Below are 22,678 nucleotides of genomic sequence, written 5' to 3' on the forward strand. Positions count from 1 at the left end.
AGGAAGCACAATCGGAAGCACAATCACAAAAAGGAAGCACATTTGGAAGCACAATCACAAAAAGGAAGCACATTTGGAAGCACAATCCACAAAAAGGAAGCACATTTGGAAGCACAATCACAAAAAGGAAGCACATTTGGAAGCACATTCCACAAAAAGGAAGCACATTTGGAAGCACATTCAACGAAAAAGGAAGCACATTTGGAAGCACATTCAACGAAAAAGGAAGCACAATCATAGAAACAACGCACAATCGGAAGCACAATCAACAAAAAGGAAGCACATTTTGGAAGCACAATCAAAAAAGGAAGCACATTTTGGAAGCACCATAAAAAAGGCAGCACATTTGGGAAGCACAATCAAAAAAGGAAGCACATTTGGAAGCACCATCAACAAAAGAAGGAAGCACATTTTGGAAGCACCATCAAAAAGGCAGCACATTTGGTAACACAAGTTACGAGAACTAAGTCTTAGTTAGAAATCAGAATGCAAGAAATAAAAACATTTAATTTTTACTTTTAATATTTAATTTATTTCTTAAGATTATACAAATAGAAGTAAAATAAGTCATTATTGTATGTAGCCAGCTTTCCTCAGTTCTTCGAGTATGAAGGATATTTCTTTTATGCACGAATAGTTTCCTGCACAAAGCGAGCCATGTAGAAGTCTTAGCCGGTCAACCAATAAGTTTGGATCTTTCCACGATGTGTAATCAATCTCTTCTACTACCATCTCACTTGCTTGTTTATTATAAATACTTTTAATATCACAATCGTCCCAGTGATCATAATAAGCGTTATCAGATTTATTTATTATAACACGTCGTTTCCATCGTTTCGGTCTCAGGACATCGTTACATTCTTCTATCTTGTCAGCTTTAGGTGCTTCATCACAGTCTATGCTTTTGTTAACAGCCTCAGAGTCACTGTAACAATCACTGTAGAAGGCATCCTCTTCACCCAGATTACCATATGAATTCGATATCGATGATGTCGAAGTGCCATTATCGTCTTCATGCTTCCTTTTTAGGAGTCCATCATCATTTTTACAAAGTAAGAAAGATCTACTTGAATTCGGCTGGAATGTATTCTCACTTTTCACGTTAAGGATTCTTCCATTGTCTTCATTCTTCCATAAATCATCATCGACCTTCAATTTAAGTTTTTCGTCGAGATCGGAAGAGCCACGAACATAATCTCTCTCAAGACAAGGAAAATTATTGTCGTAATGCAGATCACTATTCCTTAGTCTAGTAGCATCGTTGTACTCTGGCTTGTAAGCAGGCTTAACGTTACAAGTTCTGTCATGTCTTTTTAAGCTCTCTCTCCGCGTAAACGACTTGCTACATCGAACGCAACTTATCATATTGCGTAGTGGATTTTTAACACAGTCATTCTTCTGGTGTTGTCTTCCATTCTTACTCAAGATAAATTCTTTGCTGCAAAACTTACACCTGTGTCCTTTCGATACAGCGACAGACACCGAATCAGGATTCATATTAGTTACTGTGACTAATGTTAGATACAAACAGACAGTTTTCCAATTGGAACCATTACTTAAATATAATTTTTTAAATATTTCTTAAGCGAGAGTTATCTCATGCAAAGGTACTTGTTGTAAGTAGTTCTGCTTTTCAACAACAGATGACACCACGTATTGCTTGCAGGTAAATATTATTTATTTCTTTCATGCGGGATGCAGGATTCTCACTAACGATCGCAATACAGGGATGGCATCGCTAGACTCCAAGGAGAAGGTAGTTTGTTCATCCAGTTAGTGTTTCTCAAATTTCTCAGGGTATATATTATTATTTGACTTAATAATGATTTTTTTTAAAATTCCACCTAATAAAAATAAAATAGAAGCACTCAGAGAAAACCATCAGGAATGATGTCGTTTATAAACATCATAAATTACCATTTTTTTTTTAAATATTCCAAATTTAATCCTGCTTAAGCAAAGAGTTCACAAGCGGGCTTGTGCTAGAACTCTCATGTTGCTTAAGCAAAGAGTTCACAAGCCCGCTTGTGCTAGAACTCTCATGTTGCTTAAGCAAAGAGTTCACAAGCCCGCTTGTGCTAGAACTCTCATGTTGCTTAAGCAAAGAGTTCACAAGCCCGCTTGTGCTAGAACTCTCATGTTGCTTAAGCAAAGAGTTCACAAGCCCGCTTGTGCTAGAACTCTCATGTTGCTTAAGCAAAGAGTTCACAAGCCCGCTTGTGAACTCTTTGCTTAAGCAGGATTAAATTTGGAATATTTAAAAAAAAAATGGTAATTTATGATGTTTATAAACGACATCATTCCTGATGGTTTTCTCTGAGTGCTTCTATTTTATTTTTATTAGGTGGAATTTTAAAAAAAATCATTATTAAGTCAAATAATAATATATACCCTGAGAAATTTGAGAAACACTAACTGGATGAACAAACTACCTTCTCCTTGGAGTCTAGCGATGCCATCCCTGTATTGCGATCGTTAGTGAGAATCCTGCATCCCGCATGAAAGAAATAAATAATATTTACCTGCAAGCAATACGTGGTGTCATCTGTTGTTGAAAAGCAGAACTACTTACAACAAGTACCTTTGCATGAGATAACTCTCGCTTAAGAAATATTTAAAAAATTATATTTAAGTAATGGTTCCAATTGGAAAACTGTCTGTTTGTATCTAACATTAGTCACAGTAACTAATATGAATCCTGATTCGGTGTCTGTCGCTGTATCGAAAGGACACAGGTGTAAGTTTTGCAGCAAAGAATTTATCTTGAGTAAGAATGGAAGACAACACCAGAAGAATGACTGTGTTAAAAATCCACTACGCAATATGATAAGTTGCGTTCGATGTAGCAAGTCGTTTACGCGGAGAGAGAGCTTAAAAAGACATGACAGAACTTGTAACGTTAAGCCTGCTTACAAGCCAGAGTACAACGATGCTACTAGACTAAGGAATAGTGATCTGCATTACGACAATAATTTTCCTTGTCTTGAGAGAGATTATGTTCGTGGCTCTTCCGATCTCGACGAAAAACTTAAATTGAAGGTCGATGATGATTTATGGAAGAATGAAGACAATGGAAGAATCCTTAACGTGAAAAGTGAGAATACATTCCAGCCGAATTCAAGTAGATCTTTCTTACTTTGTAAAAATGATGATGGACTCCTAAAAAGGAAGCATGAAGACGATAATGGCACTTCGACATCATCGATATCGAATTCATATGGTAATCTGGGTGAAGAGGATGCCTTCTACAGTGATTGTTACAGTGACTCTGAGGCTGTTAACAAAAGCATAGACTGTGATGAAGCACCTAAAGCTGACAAGATAGAAGAATGTAACGATGTCCTGAGACCGAAACGATGGAAACGACGTGTTATAATAAATAAATCTGATAACGCTTATTATGATCACTGGGACGATTGTGATATTAAAAGTATTTATAATAAACAAGCAAGTGAGATGGTAGTAGAAGAGATTGATTACACATCGTGGAAAGATCCAAACTTATTGGTTGACCGGCTAAGACTTCTACATGGCTCGCTTTGTGCAGGAAACTATTCGTGCATAAAAGAAATATCCTTCATACTCGAAGAACTGAGGAAAGCTGGCTACATACAATAATGACTTATTTTACTTCTATTTGTATAATCTTAAGAAATAAATTAAATATTAAAAGTAAAAATTAAATGTTTTTATTTCTTGCATTCTGATTTCTAACTAAGACTTAGTTCTCGTAACTTGTGTTACCAAATGTGCTGCCTTTTTGATGGTGCTTCCAAAATGTGCTTCCTTCTTTTGTTGATGGTGCTTCCAAATGTGCTTCCTTTTTTGATTGTGCTTCCCAAATGTGCTGCCTTTTTTATGGTGCTTCCAAAATGTGCTTCCTTTTTTGATTGTGCTTCCAAAATGTGCTTCCTTTTTGTTGATTGTGCTTCCGATTGTGCGTTGTTTCTATGATTGTGCTTCCTTTTTCGTTGAATGTGCTTCCAAATGTGCTTCCTTTTTCGTTGAATGTGCTTCCAAATGTGCTTCCTTTTTGTGGATTGTGCTTCCAAATGTGCTTCCTTTTTGTGATTGTGCTTCCAAATGTGCTTCCTTTTTGTGGATTGTGCTTCCAAATGTGCTTCCTTTTTGTGATTGTGCTTCCAAATGTGCTTCCTTTTTGTGATTGTGCTTCCGATTGTGCTTCCTTTTCTATGAATGTGCTTCCGATTGTGCTTCCTTTTTGTTGATGGTGTTTACAAATGTGCTGCCTTTTCGTTGTCGGTGCTGCCAAATGTGCTGCATTTTCGTAGTCGGTGCTTCCAAATGTGCTGCCTTTTCGTAGTCTGTGCTTCCAAATGTGCTGCCTTTTCGTTGATGGTGCTTCCGTTTTGTTGATTGCGCGTAGTAAAATATGTAGTGACTGAATATTTACTAGTTCAATACCTCTTGGTGTTACTAAAATATTTTTCAAGGTCGCTTGGTCCTTTAGTATGTATAAAAATTTCATGATGGTCTAAATGACTGTAATTATCTAAAGACGAAGAAGGTCCTGCGGTTCTGAAATGACTAGCCTATACGTCTGATATTGTCATGACTCGGTCTCATGGTCCATAGACAATTGGCCTGTATGTGTGGCTTTGTACATGAACGATTTATAGGTTATTCAGATTATCGAATAATTAGACTTTCATGTAAGGCATAGCGGTACTGTATTTAATTCGTTGGTCAGGTATATTGTCTTGAGTTGTTTTTCGTAGAGTGAATGATTAATAAATTCCACGAAAGGTAATGGAAAATAAAATATTAAATATATTTAATATTTAGTTACACCTGTCACTGATCAAGCAGTGCGTTCATTACTTCTGGAACTATTAAGCAAAGTATAATGTTATTTATATCAATTTTCTCTTTATTATGTATTTCAGAGTATATTATACTCTATGTAACTTGGATGTCCAGGCCCGATCTCAAGACACAATGCGAGCATGCTTAGGGCTTGGATGGTTGATCACCTCGTTCGAATGTTGGAGGCCGCCAGCAAGGCGGGGGGACAACAACGGAAGCAACGGTACACGTGACTGGACTGGAGGGGGGTCCTAGCGGTATAAATTGAGGTCAACACCCTAGACACAGCAGTCAACACATAGTCGTGTGGGTATAGAGCTGCTGCTACAAATTCAAGCAAATGCTGTTCGATCCAACTGCAAAGTACACGGAAGTAACTCCAGGATTCTGCCGTGTGCACTACGTCACCGAGGATGGTTACTTCAACTAGAGGTCTGCAACTTCGGTCATCACTGGGCCAGTGATTGTGACGAGGAGGCTCCGGACATAATCGAGACATCCTGCAACAAGGTAGATTGTGTCGTCCATTATCTAAGACCTGACAGTACATTACCGGCTTAGTCTCGTCTCGACCTCCATGACGAAATGTGTAAACCTCCAAGGCTTCTCTAGTCAGTATGGGTTTATTATCAAGGAACTTAGCATTGCAGATGAAGAAGGAAATGTAATAACACGTAACTTTCAACCTCCATTTGAATGGCGATATCTCACCAGGAAGCATCAAAAAACAAATGCTTGGCTCACTAGAAATTTTCATGGTTTACATTGGGAACACGGACTCTTTCCTTATGCTTCAATACCCAACATATTGGCAAGTCATTTCACCGGCCCTGTATTGGTTGTAGGAATAGAGCAGAAACGGTGGCTAACTAACTATTGTAAGCATCATGTGCTAATATTAGATGTACAAGCAGAATATGACTGTCCATCATTGAAAGAATTAAATAAATTGTACACGTGCAATAATACATGTCCAGGTTCGATCTCAAGACACAATGCGAGCATGCTTAGGGCTTGGATGGATGATCACCGTGTTGGAATGTTGTATCCAAGTGATACGACCCTCGCCTCGTGCGATGGCAGTCGAGCTGAAACTGTGGTGGTGTAAGGACCTACAGCAGAAGTAGTTAACCAAGATGTCTAACTTTCAACCGAACAGGATATACTCCAGTGTAACGCCTGGGCTAGGCACTGTTGATTATAGTGAGTGGATCGACGGTGTTTTAAAACATTTTTCGGAGAGTTGTGACGCTGTGTTTCACGTGAAACAGGTTTTAAACCCAGGACCTCAAGATACACCTCTAGAAGTTATCAACTGCCTGGGCTATGGACATTGTAGTGTGAATATGATGAGAGACGATACAGTTCTCCCTGCAACACCTGAAGAGGTTTTCGCACATGCATTCAACCTACCAGCTATTCGGTCACCACCAGCATCTGCATGTGGCCAGACTTCGCCAGTACAGACATCAACTGCCTGTACCCAGATGGGTGCTACATCGCCAGCACCTACTACATCAGTAGCAGTCCAGCCTAAACGCCGGCGTCAGCTTCGCCTTCCTACATCTCGCAAGAGTCGAACCCGAGATCTCAGTCATCTAGGTCCGATCAGTGAAGACACCACTCAAGTATGTTCCACAGAAAACACTAGTGATGAAAGAACTGTTGAGATTGCCCGTGTAGCTGTACGTTCATTACTTCTGGAACTATTGAGCAAAGTATAATGTTATTTATATCAATTTTCTCTTTAATATGTATTTCAGAGTTTATTATACTCTATGTAACTTGTAGTTATGCTTAATATTTAGGTATTGGGTCTCGAGTTAATGTTGCCTTTGTCACTATGATGTGTAGTGTGTGAATATTATGTGATTTTATTACTCGTTATTTACTTCTTTTAAATCATCAATTGTTCTTACCCCTTGCTGTTTGTAATAAGATTTAAATAAATATGTGTTTAACATTTACGTTGTTTGCTTTAATTTCAAAACATTTAATTGCCGCTATTATTGAATTGTAACTATAAGTTATTAACCTCCTCAGCTAGAGTGATTGCTTTAATACATAAATTCTAACACTACCTTCGAGATGTCTTCCGCCACTACGAGAAGAAGAGAGAGAGTCTCTACACAACACCAATATTTTATAAATACTCTATCATATTTAATAAACATACATTATTAATTAATAATAATATGGCTACAGGTTCCAAACTTATCCCGACTTGTCTAGACTGACTACATAACACTTGGCGCCATCCGGCAGTAACTTTAAGAATTAAAGATGGCGACGGTGGCGCGCTCCGGCGGTAACTTTAAGAATTAAAGATGGCGATGGTGGCACACTCTGGTAGCAACACTAGGAACTAAAGATGGCGATGGTGGCGTCATCTGGTATCGATTGTATGAACTAAAATATGGCGACGGTGGCGCCATCTACCAGTCAACTTGAGAACCAAGATGGCGGTGCCTCTGGCAACTAATTTTTGAATTTGGCGCGCGATACTAGCGACATCTACCAGCCAACTTGAGAACCAAGATGGCGGCGTCTCTGGCAACTAATTTTTGAATTTGGCGCGCGATACTAGCGACATCTACCAGCCAACTTGAGAACCAAGATGGCGGCGCCTCTGGCAACTAATTTTTGAATTTGGCGCGCGATACTAGCGACATCTACCAGCCAACTTGAGAACCAAGATGGCGGCGCCTCTGGCAACTAATTTTTTGAATTTAGCGCCATCTGGTAGTCTGTGCTGGAATTAAAGATGGCGGCTGTATAATAATTTTAATTTCAAATGTGGCGCCTTAGGTATGCATTAAGGAAGGCAAAAACACCCTCCCCCCATTTATCATAAACTTGCCGTCAGTACGTAGCATATATAGATTATTTATTCCACCATATCCCAATTGGTCTCGTGGTCTAGTGGTCAAGGCGTCCGCCTCGTAACCACGACATCCTGGACGTTTTCACGTCCCATGGATCGAATCCCAGCCTCGGCACTGAAAATATTTTAGTTAAAGAAAAAAATAAAATAATCCCTGCTGCTATCTGGTGGCGACCAACAGAACTATATGACGTCACAAGATGGCTGCCTCCAGCAGACGAAAACAAGATGGCGGCCACCAGCAGACGAAACAAGATGGCGGCTGATGATTACATCGAATTTCGAAAAGTTGAAGTTCGAAAAAAAAATTCGAATCCAAGATGGCGGCCGTGACGAAAAGTGCCATCGAATTTCGAAAAGTTGAAGTTCGAAAAAAAAAAATTCGAATCCAAGATGGCGGCCGTGACGAAAAGTGCAACGGTGACGTCACGATTCGAAGTTGGTGGAAATTTCTAGAAATACAAAATGGCGGATGGATTAGCATGGATTAGCATGGATTAACATATGGATTAGCATAGATTGGCATACGAATTGGCATAGATTGGCATTCGGATTAGCATAGATTGGCATACGGATTGGCATGGATTAGCATAGATTGGCATAGATTATTAGCATACGGATTAGCATGGATTAGCATACGGATTAGATGACGTCATCCAAGATGGCCGCCGGATCCTGGATCCTGCGCCTGTCCCAGAACCGGTATTTTCCTACTACTCATGAACTCTGAGTACATTAGTTTGAGCTTTGAGTCACCTTTCAAGCATCTCTCTAGGCGCATCAACCTATTTATAGCTTGGTGTCTAGAGGTGCCCAACTCAGGTCTCGAGTGGCGAAATGGCAGGGACACAATATATAGGCCTTCTTCATTTCGGACGTGAGTTTCGGCAAACATGGTTTCGCAAGAAACATCCTCAGGAGACTTGTGTTCTACACGTGGGAATTCTTCAATTTCCCAGAACTTTCGTACATCATCATCTAATGGAGGGTAAGAAGTGAACAGTGTGACACAATGTGATGCCAGGCCGGATGGTGGAAGTTTGGTGTCAACCCTTCCATTAGAATCCATCCCAAAACCGAGTCGAGAGCCACTGGAGACCCTTCAATCTTGCCTCAGTTACGAGAAGAGGAAATAGGTCATCACCAATAAGCAGGTCAACAGGACCAGGGGTGTCGAAAGAAGGATCAGCAAGCTTCAGATGAGCCACTGATCGCCACACATCTGATGAGAGTTTGGCATTCGGCAAGTTATTGGTAATGCGTGGTCACACAAATACATCCAGGGCAAACTGACTATCTGGATTGCCCACTGGGGAGATGACAACTTATGTGTAGGATTTAGCCACATTCACAGGTGTACTGGACAAATCATGTATCGGAAGATGGTCCTGTCTGCGAGCCAGCCGGAGATTTTGTAGGCACTGTTCGGTGATAAAGCTGGCTTGACTGGCAGTGTCTAGCAAAGCACGTACAACGAAAGGCACACCAGAACGATCGAAAATCTGTACTTGAGCAGTTGACAACAATATTGTTGTTGTTGAGGTAGGTTTAGCAGCAGTTACTGCAACAGTGGCAGGATTAGAGTCAGATGATAGTGGTTCCTTGTCTGAGTTGGATGGGATGGAGTCTTCATCTGATTGCTGACCCCCAAAATGCAGAATTGAATGGTGACGTGCCTTACAATGATGACATGATGACTTAGATGGGCACCAATTTGATCGATGTGGTGGGGAAAGACAATTCAGACTAAACTTATGCTCCTTTACTATTGCATATCGTTCCTTGGGGCTACCCTGCGAGAAGATAGGGCATGACCTAACCACATGAATGTCACTTCACAAGAGACAACTTTGTGACTGTGGAGAACTTACTAATGTGTTTACAGACTGACCTCGAGACTGCCTCCAGCTCTTTTGGTACCCTTGAGCCATCTGTTTGGGAACCTGATTTCCCAAACTCCTAGAGCGGGAAGCTATCACAGCCTCATGAGCACGACAATGTTTTTCAAGAAACAAAGTGAAACTACTAAGAGTGGGAAACTTGTCTGTTAATGTCATTTCCCATTGTGTTTGTAAGGCAGTATCCAAACATTTGCATAAAATGGGCAACAGCATCAGATCCCACTGGTCTACAGGGAGAGACAAGGCCTTAAGAGCAGACACATTCTCTGTAATAGTGTTCAACAGTTGGCGCAATGCCTTGGGAGAGTCAGCTGATGCAGTGGGTACTTGAAGTAAAGCCTCCACATGGACAGACACAATAAGCCTCTTGTTCTCGTACCTACCAACAAGTAGTTTCCAAGCCACATCAAAATTTACTTCAGACATGGGCAAGGCCTGAATCATGCTGAGGGGTTCACCACTGAGAGCAGTCTTCAGATAACCCAGTTTCTCAACAGGTGAACGGTCACTAGTGTTAGCAACGAGAGTGCAAAATAGGTTGGAGAAGTCAGGCCAATGTTTAATGCTACCCTCAAAACTTGGAAGCGTAATTTTTGGTAAATCCACCCTAGAATTGCTCACCTTGGGCCTTGACGATGTTGAGCTCTACATCGAACACCCATTCAGGGCACTTACCGTAGCCATGACTTCAAAATATTTCTCTTCGAAATCGTCCATATGTGCCGTCAGTTCTGAGAGATCAATGTCAGAATTTTGTGTTGACCCAAGAACCACAAAATCCGCCTCGAACTTATCACGGACTTGGGGTAGATCACGAACTGTGGCCCGAAACAAGCCTTGCTTAGAAGCATCTTCAACAACACTTTGAGACAGGTCGACGGCACGTTTGAGCCGAGCCTCTGCTAGGCGGATACGCACGAGTGCCGAGCCTATATCTGCCATGGTCACACACAGAAGCAAAGGACGAAATAAGCAAAAAGGCACGATAATAAATAAATAAACACAACGACGACCAATATAACCAAAGTTAGACACAGCAAATCAAAATTCATATCCAGCAAAAACATCTAACGCAACGAAAAACATGAGCAGACGCCGATAAATAATACAACATAACCCCAACACGAGATATATTCCACGGAAACAAAGAACATATAACAGTTTCTTAGATCACAAAATCTCTGCGAATTTCTTCTAAAACACGTTGCCGAAGAGATCTTGACAATGAAAATAATCTAAATAACGAAAGTATAGCGCACAAAATAACATGGACGAAGTGTGAACGTTTACCACGTGCACACGAAACACGTTTCATACAACACCAAAAAAACCGGAACTATCCGGCCCGGAGGACCAAATGTTTTGTCTAGAGACGTACGAGACTGTAAAATCCAGATAAAAAACAACACAATTAATGATGATGCACTCGCAAACAACTCGATTAGCAGCAAGCGTGCCCGATAGCACAACTTACCGCCATGATGGTTGAACAACAACTGTTGCTTCGTTGCCGGAAGCTGCAGGGCTACCTGCCTTGGCAGGCAGCCAACTTGAAAAACTTGGCGTTGCTAGCAAGCAGCGCGGGAATTTCAAAATTCAAATGTTTCAAACACTATACACTAAATTACACACAATATTTACAAGTCCAAACAGGCCTACTCTCCTAAAATAAAAATATAAATAAATAAATTGCAAGAATTTATACATTTTACTAGTAATCAATTAATTTTTGTAACTAACCTAAACCACCTCTCATTTTGGTTAATGTTTCCCTAGATGTGCAATAACTTACTCTCCCTATATGATAGAGAAAGTTGCATATGCTAGAACTTAAAGTAACATACCTAACCTACCTTTTACTTTAACAACCACCAAATTAAAGAAAAAATTAATTTATTAATTCCAAAAAAAATCATTATTAAAAAATCAAGTTGAAGAAAACTGTTTCCCAAGACAGGGTCTCAAGTAGGTGAAGTGATGATCTTAGGATCCAGAATATTAAGAACACAAATTTTTTGAAAAATAAGTTTATGAATAATGTTATAAGCCTCAGCAAGCTTAAATAATTTTGGTGAATTTAATAAATGGTTTTATCTATTCTTTATTATTTTGTGTTTTAAAAAATTGCATAAATGAAGATGAATTACAAGGCACACTATTTCTGATAGTTTGCTCGTTGTTGACGTGTGCGGTTGAAACTGAAGTGTGAATGGCGTGTGGGCGCAGTCCTGCTGGCAGTGGCCATACCGCAGCTGGAGCTGTTCATCTCGCTGCTGGGGGCGCTGTGCCAGTCCGTGCTGGGCATCATCGTGCCGGCCCTCGTGGACACTGCCAGCAACTGGTACAGCCTGGATGGCGGCCGGCTGCCCTCCGTGGTGGCCAAGAACCTCGCGCTCGCGGCCATCGGGCTGGCGGGCCTGCTGGCCGGCTCCTACTCCGCCCTCGCCAAGATCGTGCAGAGCTTCCAGTGACAGACACCCTGCAGTCGTGACTACCCTCCGTCTAGTCTCCAACCATTCATCAAAGGAACAATGCAGAAACGTTTAGCTCCACTATAACTCGGCATACTACAGATCTCTGCCGTTTGTAAGGTTCTCACCAGGCTCAAAGGCTTCAGTTTACAATATTTCACATGTATGTCTAGAAATTGTGCACCTTTGTATTCCTTCTTGGCTGAAAGGCAGTTTGTGGAATGCTGAGACTGTGTTCATAGTTTCGAATATTGCAGCATTATGTGAATCATAAAGTAGTGTCTCGGAAAATAAGGATTCCACCACTTATTTTCCAACAAACAACAGATGATGGTGCACTCATTAAGTAGGAATAATAAATGCCATGCCACCAGCAGAACATAACAGTCAGAATGACTGCACCCACCTGAAAAGTTTGAATTACATCATCGAAACGCCATGGCTAAAAACAGTCGGCCACACAACGCAGTCATTGGTACCTGGACTTAATCTGTACAGTGACAGTCATTTAATTTGAGACAACAATAATGATATCAGCACTTTAATTTGGAGTCCTAGAAAAATTTGTACAGAAGCTCTTTGCTTCTCAAAATGCATACATTCTTACGATGTATTTATAATTATTTTTTTTCATTATTGTAAATAAAAGATAATTGTATGGGCCATCAATAAACCAAAATTTAACCAAACCTTTTATGAAGGCCAACTTAAATGGTATGTGATAAACTCTTGATTTTAACATGTTTCTTGTTATTGCTACTCCACAAGATCGCATACTTATTACAAATAAATTAAAGGTATGGGGTTTATTAGACTCCAGAATTAGTATTTACTACATTAAATAATAAGTTATAATTTCCCCATTAATTCAAAATAATATACGAAACTATAACTTTACAATTAAATCATTTCTACCAAAAATGTGAAAATAAACTTTTAACTGGTTTATGAATGTTATATTTACAAGTGGACAATATTGTAAGTAAATAACAAAATTAAGACGAACAATATGACCTAACCTTTTTCTAATTAAAAGTTCACTAGTGCAGTGAAACATTAATTCAATGAGTTCGGGACCACTTCATGAAGGATTGGCGTTTTTTTTTTTTTCCTTCAGATAATCGAACAGCAGTGTAGTTTTTAAAGAAATACCATAAAATTAACATACAATACAATGATAATCTAAAAAGTTGAATTAACATGCACGAAAAGGCGAGGGGGGGGGGGAATACATAGGATGGTATTCCAAGATGTTGGAATAAGTAAGCGAATAAACACTATCTTGTTGGAATATAACCATAACTTAACTTGCAGGTTGTCTTCCAGAACATATCCAAGAATTATCCCAGAAAGAAACAAAAGCAACTGTTTTAATAAATGGTGCCCTGTGCGAGGTTAGAAACTGGTTCCGATGCATTCTAGTGGACGTTCGACAATCATTGATACACTTGTTACCGATAAATTCCTGCAGATAGCAGCACTATCGTATGTATTAAATGTGAATAAAAATTATTTATATAATAAAAAACCTGACGATATAAAAAGTCGTAAAATACATTTGTTTTTTAATTACATTTACATATGGCGGAATGATACACTAAACCCTGGATAAAAAGTACATTTGGGATACACCCTGATATTTATGAAATTGAATATATACGAGTCAATGGCACCAAATGCGGGTCCCATCGTCTGGACGAAACCAACGAAAAAGTGAGCTCTGCGCACACGCAGAATTTGGGCAACAGATTGACGATGGATAAAACACCAAAATCTGTGTTCTCAAAATAAGGAACTGGTCGTGTTCTAACATGCATGTAGAATACTGTTAGGGGACAGGTGACGTCAGCCGGGGCTACGCCCCATGAGCCTAGTCAGTCTCCGTTTCCTCAACATTCCTCTCCCCTTCCCCGGCATTTGTACCGCCATGTACGTAGTCGTGTGTTTGAATTGCGCGCCACGAACTACCACAAGAGGGCGCTTAGAAGCAGTGCGGCGATCCCTAAAATTGCTATGTTAATATTAATTGTAAGCCTTTTTGTTGTTTTCATCCATCTTCGCCCCAGTGCTGTGTAGTTTACTTGTGTTTCTTTAATTTAAATAAGTTACCTTAAATAACTATAGACGTTGCCCGGGCGGACCCGAACAGGCACGGACTTGGACGAGGATAGGAATGCTTTTATATGAATTATCATTAAATAAGTAAATAGTAACAAACTTTCCATTGTCAGTAATTTTTATATATTTTTAATGTTTATCTGTAATTTACTCAACTTTCGCCGGGGCACGGAGTCGTAGAATACAGTAACGGTAATTGTGTTGGCGCGAAGGGCGCCATGTTGCCACCTGCGAGCGATGAGCTCACCCCAGTCGATCTTCATCACTGACCGAGAGCAGACGCGCCAGCACCCCGGGGACTTCAACCTTTGTTCTGCACTGACCAAGTAATTCTGTCTCGTTAAGTATTTCTGAATCTCTTTCGCTCGTCATCCTCGGGGCAGCTCTCGGTCAGCGGACTGTTTAATTAATTAATTGTCTCAGTCGAGTTTCTTTCATCACCGTGTAATAAGTAAACTTTGCAGTATGGCCACGTGTGTGGACCATGCCCTCACCTAAACCGATTCGTGCCTCAGGCTTTTTAACCGTGTAATGTGTAACGTGTAACGGGCGTGTAGAGAGACGTGTTAGTGAAATTAAATCTGGAGAATAAATATAAAGTGAGTACTTATTTAATCACGTGGTGAGTGAGTCTAGGAGTGTGGCGTGCCCGACGCCTAGAGCGGGCCAGGTCTGGGTAGCTAGGATAGAAAGGGCTGGTAACTCGTCCCCACTTGGGCTACGTCACGCCCTGAGTGAGAGACTCCGCCGGGTCCACGTGCCCTTCCACGTGGTGGCGCCCATAGTTAACATCTCGAAATCACCGGCAATGCGCGATCAGCCCTCAAATGGCGCCCAACGTGGGGCGAGTTACATCTTCCGCGAAAACCAGACCTGTACGAGCGTGTGAGATAGGCGGTTGTTACGCGGAGCGCGCGGAACTAAAGTTCGCGCTGGAACTATTGTTCGCGCGGAGCGCATAGCGGGACTCTGGCGCGCCGGCCACGTGACCAGCCGGGCGCGCGCTTCCAGGAATTCGCTGCGAGCAGCCAGGTGGCCGCATTCCTCGCGACAACAGCAGCCGGGCCAGGTCAGTGTGTGTGTGTACCGCCATCCGCGTCGCGTCGCGTAGCGAAGGGAAGAGGGGCAATCGACCGGCCTCACCACCACACGACCATGTCAGACAACCACGGACTTGACAAAAATCCGGGCGCGATTAAGGCAAGTGAGTTGTTTCAAAAGAATAGCTTATATTGTGTTATGTGCGCGCGACCGCGCCAGGTGAGCGGGACGGCGATTTCTTCGTGGACGGACACGTGCGTGTGCGTAGGACAGTATGAAGCACAGCCGAACCACGAGCAGGCAGAACGGGCGGATCAGTTTGAGGCGGGACACGGGAAGTGCACGGATGCGGAGTGTGAGGGCAAGACGCGGGAGGGAGGCTGGTGCCGGAACTGTCGCGCGTTCAAGCACACGGCGTGTCTCGCGAAGTCCGAAATAATCTCCTTTCAAGACGGGTGGTACACGTGCCAGTGGTGCCACCACGTGAGAATAGCGGGCCCGTCAGGCCGCAGCCCGGTGAGAGACGCCGCCGACACACCACGGAGCAGGGTACCTCTCATAGGACACGTGGAGCTACCGGAATTTGCGGGCAGAACCAGCGACGATCCGCGGAGATTTGTACACGCGTGTCGGGAACGCCTGAATCGCTACGGAGTGCCGGAGTGTGAGTGGGCGAACAGGGTGAGCACCGCGCTCAAAGGCGACGCCAAGACGTGGTGGCAGATCGTCCAGGAGTATGACATGCCGTGGACCGAGTTCGCGAGATTGTTCGAGGCCAGATTCGCGGACGTGAAGACAGAGATGAGAGTGCGGATGGAGCTGTATTGTCTCGAGCAAGGCGCGACGGAGGCGGCGGAGGCGTTTATCATGAAAAAAATACGTCTGTACAAGCGGCTGTTTCCCGGAGAAGAACCTACCGGAGTGCTGGAGCGGGTAGTTGAGCTGATGCGCCCGGAATTTCGCCCGTATTTACGCCCGATGACGCGGCGTCCGGCAGAGGAGTTCGTCCAACAGGCGCGCGTCTTAGAGCAGGACCTACGAGCTGTCAGACCGACCAGGATCCACGCCACCCTGAGCACCAAGCAGGAAGACACGACGCCCGCCGACACCAAGGCGCTGGTGCCCTACACGGCGCCCACCCGAGACCAAGCTAGGCGCGACGAACCCGGATCGAGCGGCCACGCGCAGCTGACATGGCGGAGACGGACTACCGGCGGCAGCCCACCACCTCAGTGCCACACGTGTCCACCAGGCACGTTCCATTGGCACGAGAACTGCCCGGTGAGGAACAAGTTCCGGCCTGACTTCGCGGCGCAGCAGCCGTCGGGAAACGGACGGCAGGGGGCGGCGCGCTAAGACAGCCCACCTCCCCCGCCTCACCTAACAACAACAGACCTACGGCGGCGGGGCCTCTCCTGGGTCACGTGGGAGCGGCGGAGGCCGACCTGTTGCGCATTCCGGTGGTTGTCAACGGGCGCGCAGTCCACGCGCTTGTTGACACCGCCGCCAGCCACAACTGTGTGGCGGCACGCGTGATTGGCCGTGACAACTTCGAGTACCACCCGGGCCAACTCCAGCTGGCTACCACGGGGGACGCCTGCTACACCCAGGGCGTCGCGACGCTGGAGGTGGACGTGCGGGACCAACGGTCCGTCACGACGGCGCTGGTGGTGGAGCAGTTACGTGATGACGTCATTCTGGGGCTACCCTGGCTCTACGAGCAGCACGCAGCCGTCGACATCCGGGCCGGCTGCGTCCACGTCGGCACCCAGGGGCGGCGGACCATCCACGGGCTGGGTAAGCCTACTCCACCAGCAGTAAACCAGGTCAGTCTCGACGAGTTCCAGCACGGAGTTCCCCCCGAGTTTCGTGCTACCATCCAGCAGGTCCTCGATCATCAGTGTAATGTGTTTGCGTCCGCAGACCCGCTGAAACGTACCACCATAGCTGAGCATGCCATCCCGACCCATCCTCACGAGCCAATGTTTATCCCACCCGGTAGCTACGGCCACGTTGGTAAACAGACCATCCTAGACCAGGTTCAGGACATGTTGCATGACGGGATAATTGAGCCTAGCGAAAGTCCGTATAATTTCCAGGTCGTGTTGGCAGAAAAAAAAGACGGGAAACTACGCTTCTGTGTCAATTTCAAACCTATCAATAGAGTGACAATTAATGCCCCACCCCCCCTGCTGAACATGGCCGACACACTTTCAGGCCTGGGTAACGCCAAGATATTTTCTTCCCTCGACCTAAAATCTGGGTATTGGCAGGTGCCGATACGTCCGGCGGACCGACCCAAGACGGCGTTCACAGCCCCAGACGGGCGGAGATTTCAGTTTTGCGCGATGCCATTCGGCCTACAGGACGCCCCCGCTACCTTCCAAGGGATGATGACACGGGTCTTAGACAACTACTCGGGCAAGTTTGCGGCCGCGTATCTGGACGACATAATTGTTTGGTCTCAGACGTGGGAAGAACATGCGCATCATTTAGCATTAGTCTTGGAACGCCTGGCGAGCCATGGTCTGACATGCAATCGCGAAAAATGCCACCTGGGGACCACAGAACTAGATTTCCTGGGCTTAGTGGTTAACGCGGACGGAAACCGACCCACGGAAAAACAGCTGAGTGTAATTATCAACAAGGAGCCCCCACGCACGCGCAAGCAACTGCAAAAGTTCTTGGGGCTAGCTAACTGGCTGCGAGCCTTCGTCCCAGAGTTCTCGGTAGTAGCGGCGCCGATGACAGAACAGCTGTCACCCAAACGTCCGTTCAGGTGGACCGTGGAAGCCCAGAACGCTTTTGACGAGCTAAAACGCAGATTTCAACAGTGCCACTTACTCGCGCGGCTGGACCCAGGCAGACCCCTGATCGTACAAACAGACGCGAGCGAGAAGGGCATCGGGGCCATCCTGTTACAACTCGGCGACGACGGCGAGCCTCGGGTGATTGAATATGCAAGCGCCAAGTTCGGCGACGTCGAGCAGCGGTATAGCGTGAACGAGCGTGAGTGTCTAGGCGTAGTTTGGGCCCTCAGACGCTACCGCCCACACCTGGAGGGGCAGAAATTCGTACTGAGAACTGACAGCCAATGTCTCAAATGGCTGGCCACGATGCAGGGGCGACGTTCGAAGCTGACGCGTTGGGCCATGCTTCTACAGGCCTTAGATTTCGAAGTCGAGCATGTACCGGGAAAACAGAACGAACTAGCGGACGAGCTGTCGCGAGATCCGGACGTCACCGTCACAGCCTGTGACGATGCGGAGTGGGAGGAGCTTTTGCCACCACCCAGCGGGCGCATACCCAGGACCCCGCGCACCCCGACAACCCAAGCCGCATTGTGTGCCCTAAACCTTAACGTCACACCGACATTACCGCCAGGCGCGGAGCTTGATGACTTAGACGCCTACGTGCGAGCGGCCCAACTCACGGACACAGACACACAGGAGATCGTGCGCCGTTGCGGGAGCGGAGAATGTGAAGGCTACCGTGTATTGGACGGGACACTGCAGGCGCGACCTAAGGGGACAGCTGGCCAATGGCGGACGTTCGCGCCAGCCGCCACCCGCCGGGAGGTGTTTGACATGTATCACGTGAACAGGCTAGCCGGACACCCCGGCGCAGACCAGACGCGACGCGATCTGCGGGAACAGTTCTACTGGCCAGGGGTAAACAAGTTTGTACGGGACTGCGTGAGGAGATGTAAACATTGCCAGAGGCACAAGGCGCGCCGCACCGACGGGACAGCCCAGCAGGTACCCAGGCAGCCCACCGAGCCATTCCATACAGTCGCCATAGACCTAATGGGACCATATCCCCGCACGCCCCGAGGGAAAAGATTTTTGTTGGTGGTGACAGACTGCTACACGCGTTGGGTGGAGGCCTACCCCCTGGCGAACATCCGCGCCGGCACCATTGCACGCAGCCTGGAAACGGAGTTTTTTCCTAGGTGGGGGTACCCCCGGGTCCTGTTGTCGGACAATGCCACCCAATTTGTCGGGCGCCGGTGGGCGCAGCTGGGGAGAAAATGGCGGGTAATCCTACACACCACCCCCGTGTACCACCCCCGCGCGAACCCCACGGAACGACGCAACCAAGAGGTGAAGGTTCAACTGCGGTTGAGGCTCGCGGATGACCACGCCCAATGGGACACGCACATCCCGGACGCTCTGTACTGCATCCGGCGACGGGTGAACGCGGCAACCGGCGAAACACCAGCCACCATGGTCCAGGGGCGGAACCTCACCCTCCCCGGGGAGTATCACGTGCGGCAACAACAAACGGACCCGGACGTAGAGAGCCCCGAAGGACGCCTGAGGCGATTGGCCGAGACGCACGATAGGGCGCGACGTAACCAGGCAGCTTACCAAGCACAACGCACACCCGAGACGACCCGCCCGCCCCCTGAACTGAAACCAGGCCAGCTGGTTTACGCGAGGCTCCACCCCCTCTCCTCCGGCCGACGCAACTTCTGCGCCGGCCTGGCGCCAAAGTGGTTTGGCCCGGTGGCGGTGGTCAAGGCGGGGCCCACGGCGGTCGTGATAAAGTTACCCTCAGGCCGGGCCGCGAAATATCACCGGGACGATGTGCGCTTGGCACAGGAAGAGACGGAGGCGGCGGACGAGGCGGAGACGGGGCAGGAAGAGACGGAGGCGGCGGACGAGGCGGAGACGGGGCAGGAAGAGACGGAAGCGGCGGACGGGGCGGAAGAGACGGAAACGAGACGTGACGGAGCAGGGACGCGGCAGGAAGAGACGGAGGCGGCGGACGAGGCGGAGACGGGGCAGGAAGAGACGGAGGCGGCGGGCGGGGCGGAAGAGACGGGAACGAGACGTGACGGAGCAGGGACGCGGCAGAGAGAGACGGAGGCGGCGGACGAGACAGACGGGAGGGCGGCCGCACAGCTGGTCACGTCCACCCCAACAGACGGGGACGGGTTCAGAGGCTTCCCGGACCTGGGGGCGGGACAGGCGACGCCCCTCGCAGTCACAGATGTCCGGCCGAGGCGGCTGTTCGAAGACTCGGGGAGTGACGTCTCGCCTTTCAGGGGATTTCTCAGGGACACGCCCGGAGTGACGGAGGGCCAGTCGACATCCCAACCACTGATAAGGTGGCCGGAGGAAGTAGAGAGTAGGCCGGGTTCGCCGGACGAGCCATTATGGCCGCTGCATTACTCGTTGGCAGACTCCACGTTCAGGGTGACAGTAACCGAACCGCAGGAAGACGAAACACCGCGGGAAGAGAGGGGAGACCGGGCGTCACAAGACCCAGTTCCGGCTCCGCGATACACGCTACGACCCCGAGGGATCGCGAGGAAGCACAGCTGTTGTTGATAAGGGGGCGACCACGCCCACAGGCGACCCAGCGGAAACGTCGACATGACCGGCTATTCGAGGGGGGGGCAATTGACGTCAGCCGGGGCTACGCCCCATGAGCCTAGTCAGTCTCCGTTTCCTCAACATTCCTCTCCCCTTCCCCGGCATTTGTACCGCCATGTACGTAGTCGTGTGTTTGAATTGCGCGCCACGAACTACCACAAGAGGGCGCTTAGAAGCAGTGCGGCGATCCCTAAAATTGCTATGTTAATATTAATTGTAAGCCTTTTTGTTGTTTTCATCCATCTTCGCCCCAGTGCTGTGTAGTTTACTTGTGTTTCTTTAATTTAAATAAGTTACCTTAAATAACTATAGACGTTGCCCGGGCGGACCCGAACAGGCACGGACTTGGACGAGGATAGGAATGCTTTTATATGAATTATCATTAAATAAGTAAATAGTAACAAACTTTCCATTGTCAGTAATTTTTATATATTTTTAATGTTTATCTGTAATTTACTCAACTTTCGCCGGGGCACGGAGTCGTAGAATACAGTAACGGTAATTGTGTTGGCGCGAAGGGCGCCATGTTGCCACCTGCGAGCGATGAGCTCACCCCAGTCGATCTTCATCACTGACCGAGAGCAGACGCGCCAGCACCCCGGGGACTTCAACCTTTGTTCTGCACTGACCAAGTAATTCTGTCTCGTTAAGTATTTCTGAATCTCTTTCGCTCGTCATCCTCGGGGCAGCTCTCGGTCAGCGGACTGTTTAATTAATTAATTGTCTCAGTCGAGTTTCTTTCATCACCGTGTAATAAGTAAACTTTGCAGTATGGCCACGTGTGTGGACCATGCCCTCACCTAAACCGATTCGTGCCTCAGGCTTTTTAACCGTGTAATGTGTAACGTGTAACGGGCGTGTAGAGAGACGTGTTAGTGAAATTAAATCTGGAGAATAAATATAAAGTGAGTACTTATTTAATCACGTGGTGAGTGAGTCTAGGAGTGTGGCGTGCCCGACGCCTAGAGCGGGCCAGGTCTGGGTAGCTAGGATAGAAAGGGCTGGTAACTCGTCCCCACTTGGGCTACGTCACGCCCTGAGTGAGAGACTCCGCCGGGTCCACGTGCCCTTCCACGTGGTGGCGCCCATAGTTAACATCTCGAAATCACCGGCAATGCGCGATCAGCCCTCACAGGTGTAACATATACAACACCAAAACCCTTAATTTGTGTTGGAATACCAACCATAGTGTCCGATTCAAATCGAAACCGCTTCCTAAAAATAATCATTAAGCAAATGTAACCTTTTAGAAAGCAGAAAAATCTGTACCGAAGTTGAAACCGACGCCTGCAGCACAATAATGTGACCTAGTAGTCAAAATCAACTAATAATATCTAAGTAAATTAAATTCCTTTAACTGTACATTGACGACACCTGTCGGTACTCCCTTGGATGGCAGTTGCTCTTGTGTCCACTGCCATTCCTCCTGGGCCATGCACGACTATCGACAGTGCCAATAGTCCTTTGGTTAATATGTACCTCTGCCTTTAACTCTTGCATGTGTGCTTTTATCTTGTAAAATGTTTAATTTGTATGTTTCAGCTCTCTGATTATAGTGCAGGCATTATTTTTTTGTTCTTCGTAATCGGCAGGGTTATTCTGAGGCCAGAGTTGAAGTGGGCCAGTCCAAACCATGCAAGGATCCACTGTATATACTGATTTGGGAGTCAAGGAATATAGAAATTATAAAGACAATACAAATGATTGCTTCTCATTATTATTACATACCACAAAAAACATTGCATATACTATATATTGCTAAGTAAAAAACTTATATTAATATTATTCATCTTCAAGATCTTCCATTCTGATAGCAACTACATATTATACAAACTTCATAGAGTACAATACAAAAATATATATTTCTATAGATATCTCATGTAGGAGTATTGATAGGCGTGGGTTGCAGAAACTGTGTGAAGCTAGGCCTGTGCTAATATCTGTGTAATTCAAATTTGATTTAAAAAGAAAGGGTGAAGATATTTTCAAAACATTTTAAATTATAGTTTAAAACACAATACTTTTAATGTTTACCTTTACATGGTTTTATGCAAC

The 22,678-nt window shown here is 45.9% G+C and overlaps 1 protein-coding gene across 1 annotated transcript in view; it reads left to right on the top strand.

The window, feature by feature from the left end:
• LOC134530113 (proton-coupled amino acid transporter-like protein CG1139) overlaps nucleotides 1-13,028 on the top strand; it is an 85,491-nt gene extending 72,463 nt beyond the window's left edge. Inside the window, exon 10 of the mRNA XM_063364718.1 lies at nucleotides 11,839-13,028. Within this exon, the coding sequence (XP_063220788.1) occupies nucleotides 11,839-12,083 (245 nt within the window). The 3' untranslated portion in view covers nucleotides 12,084-13,028. The remainder of the gene's footprint in view (nucleotides 1-11,838) is intronic.
• The last annotated feature ends 9,650 nt before the right edge of the window (nucleotides 13,029-22,678 follow it).

Source organism: Bacillus rossius, chromosome 3, assembly GCF_032445375.1.
Source record: "Bacillus rossius redtenbacheri isolate Brsri chromosome 3, Brsri_v3, whole genome shotgun sequence".
In the NCBI taxonomy this organism is placed as follows: domain Eukaryota; kingdom Metazoa; phylum Arthropoda; class Insecta; order Phasmatodea; family Bacillidae; genus Bacillus; species Bacillus rossius.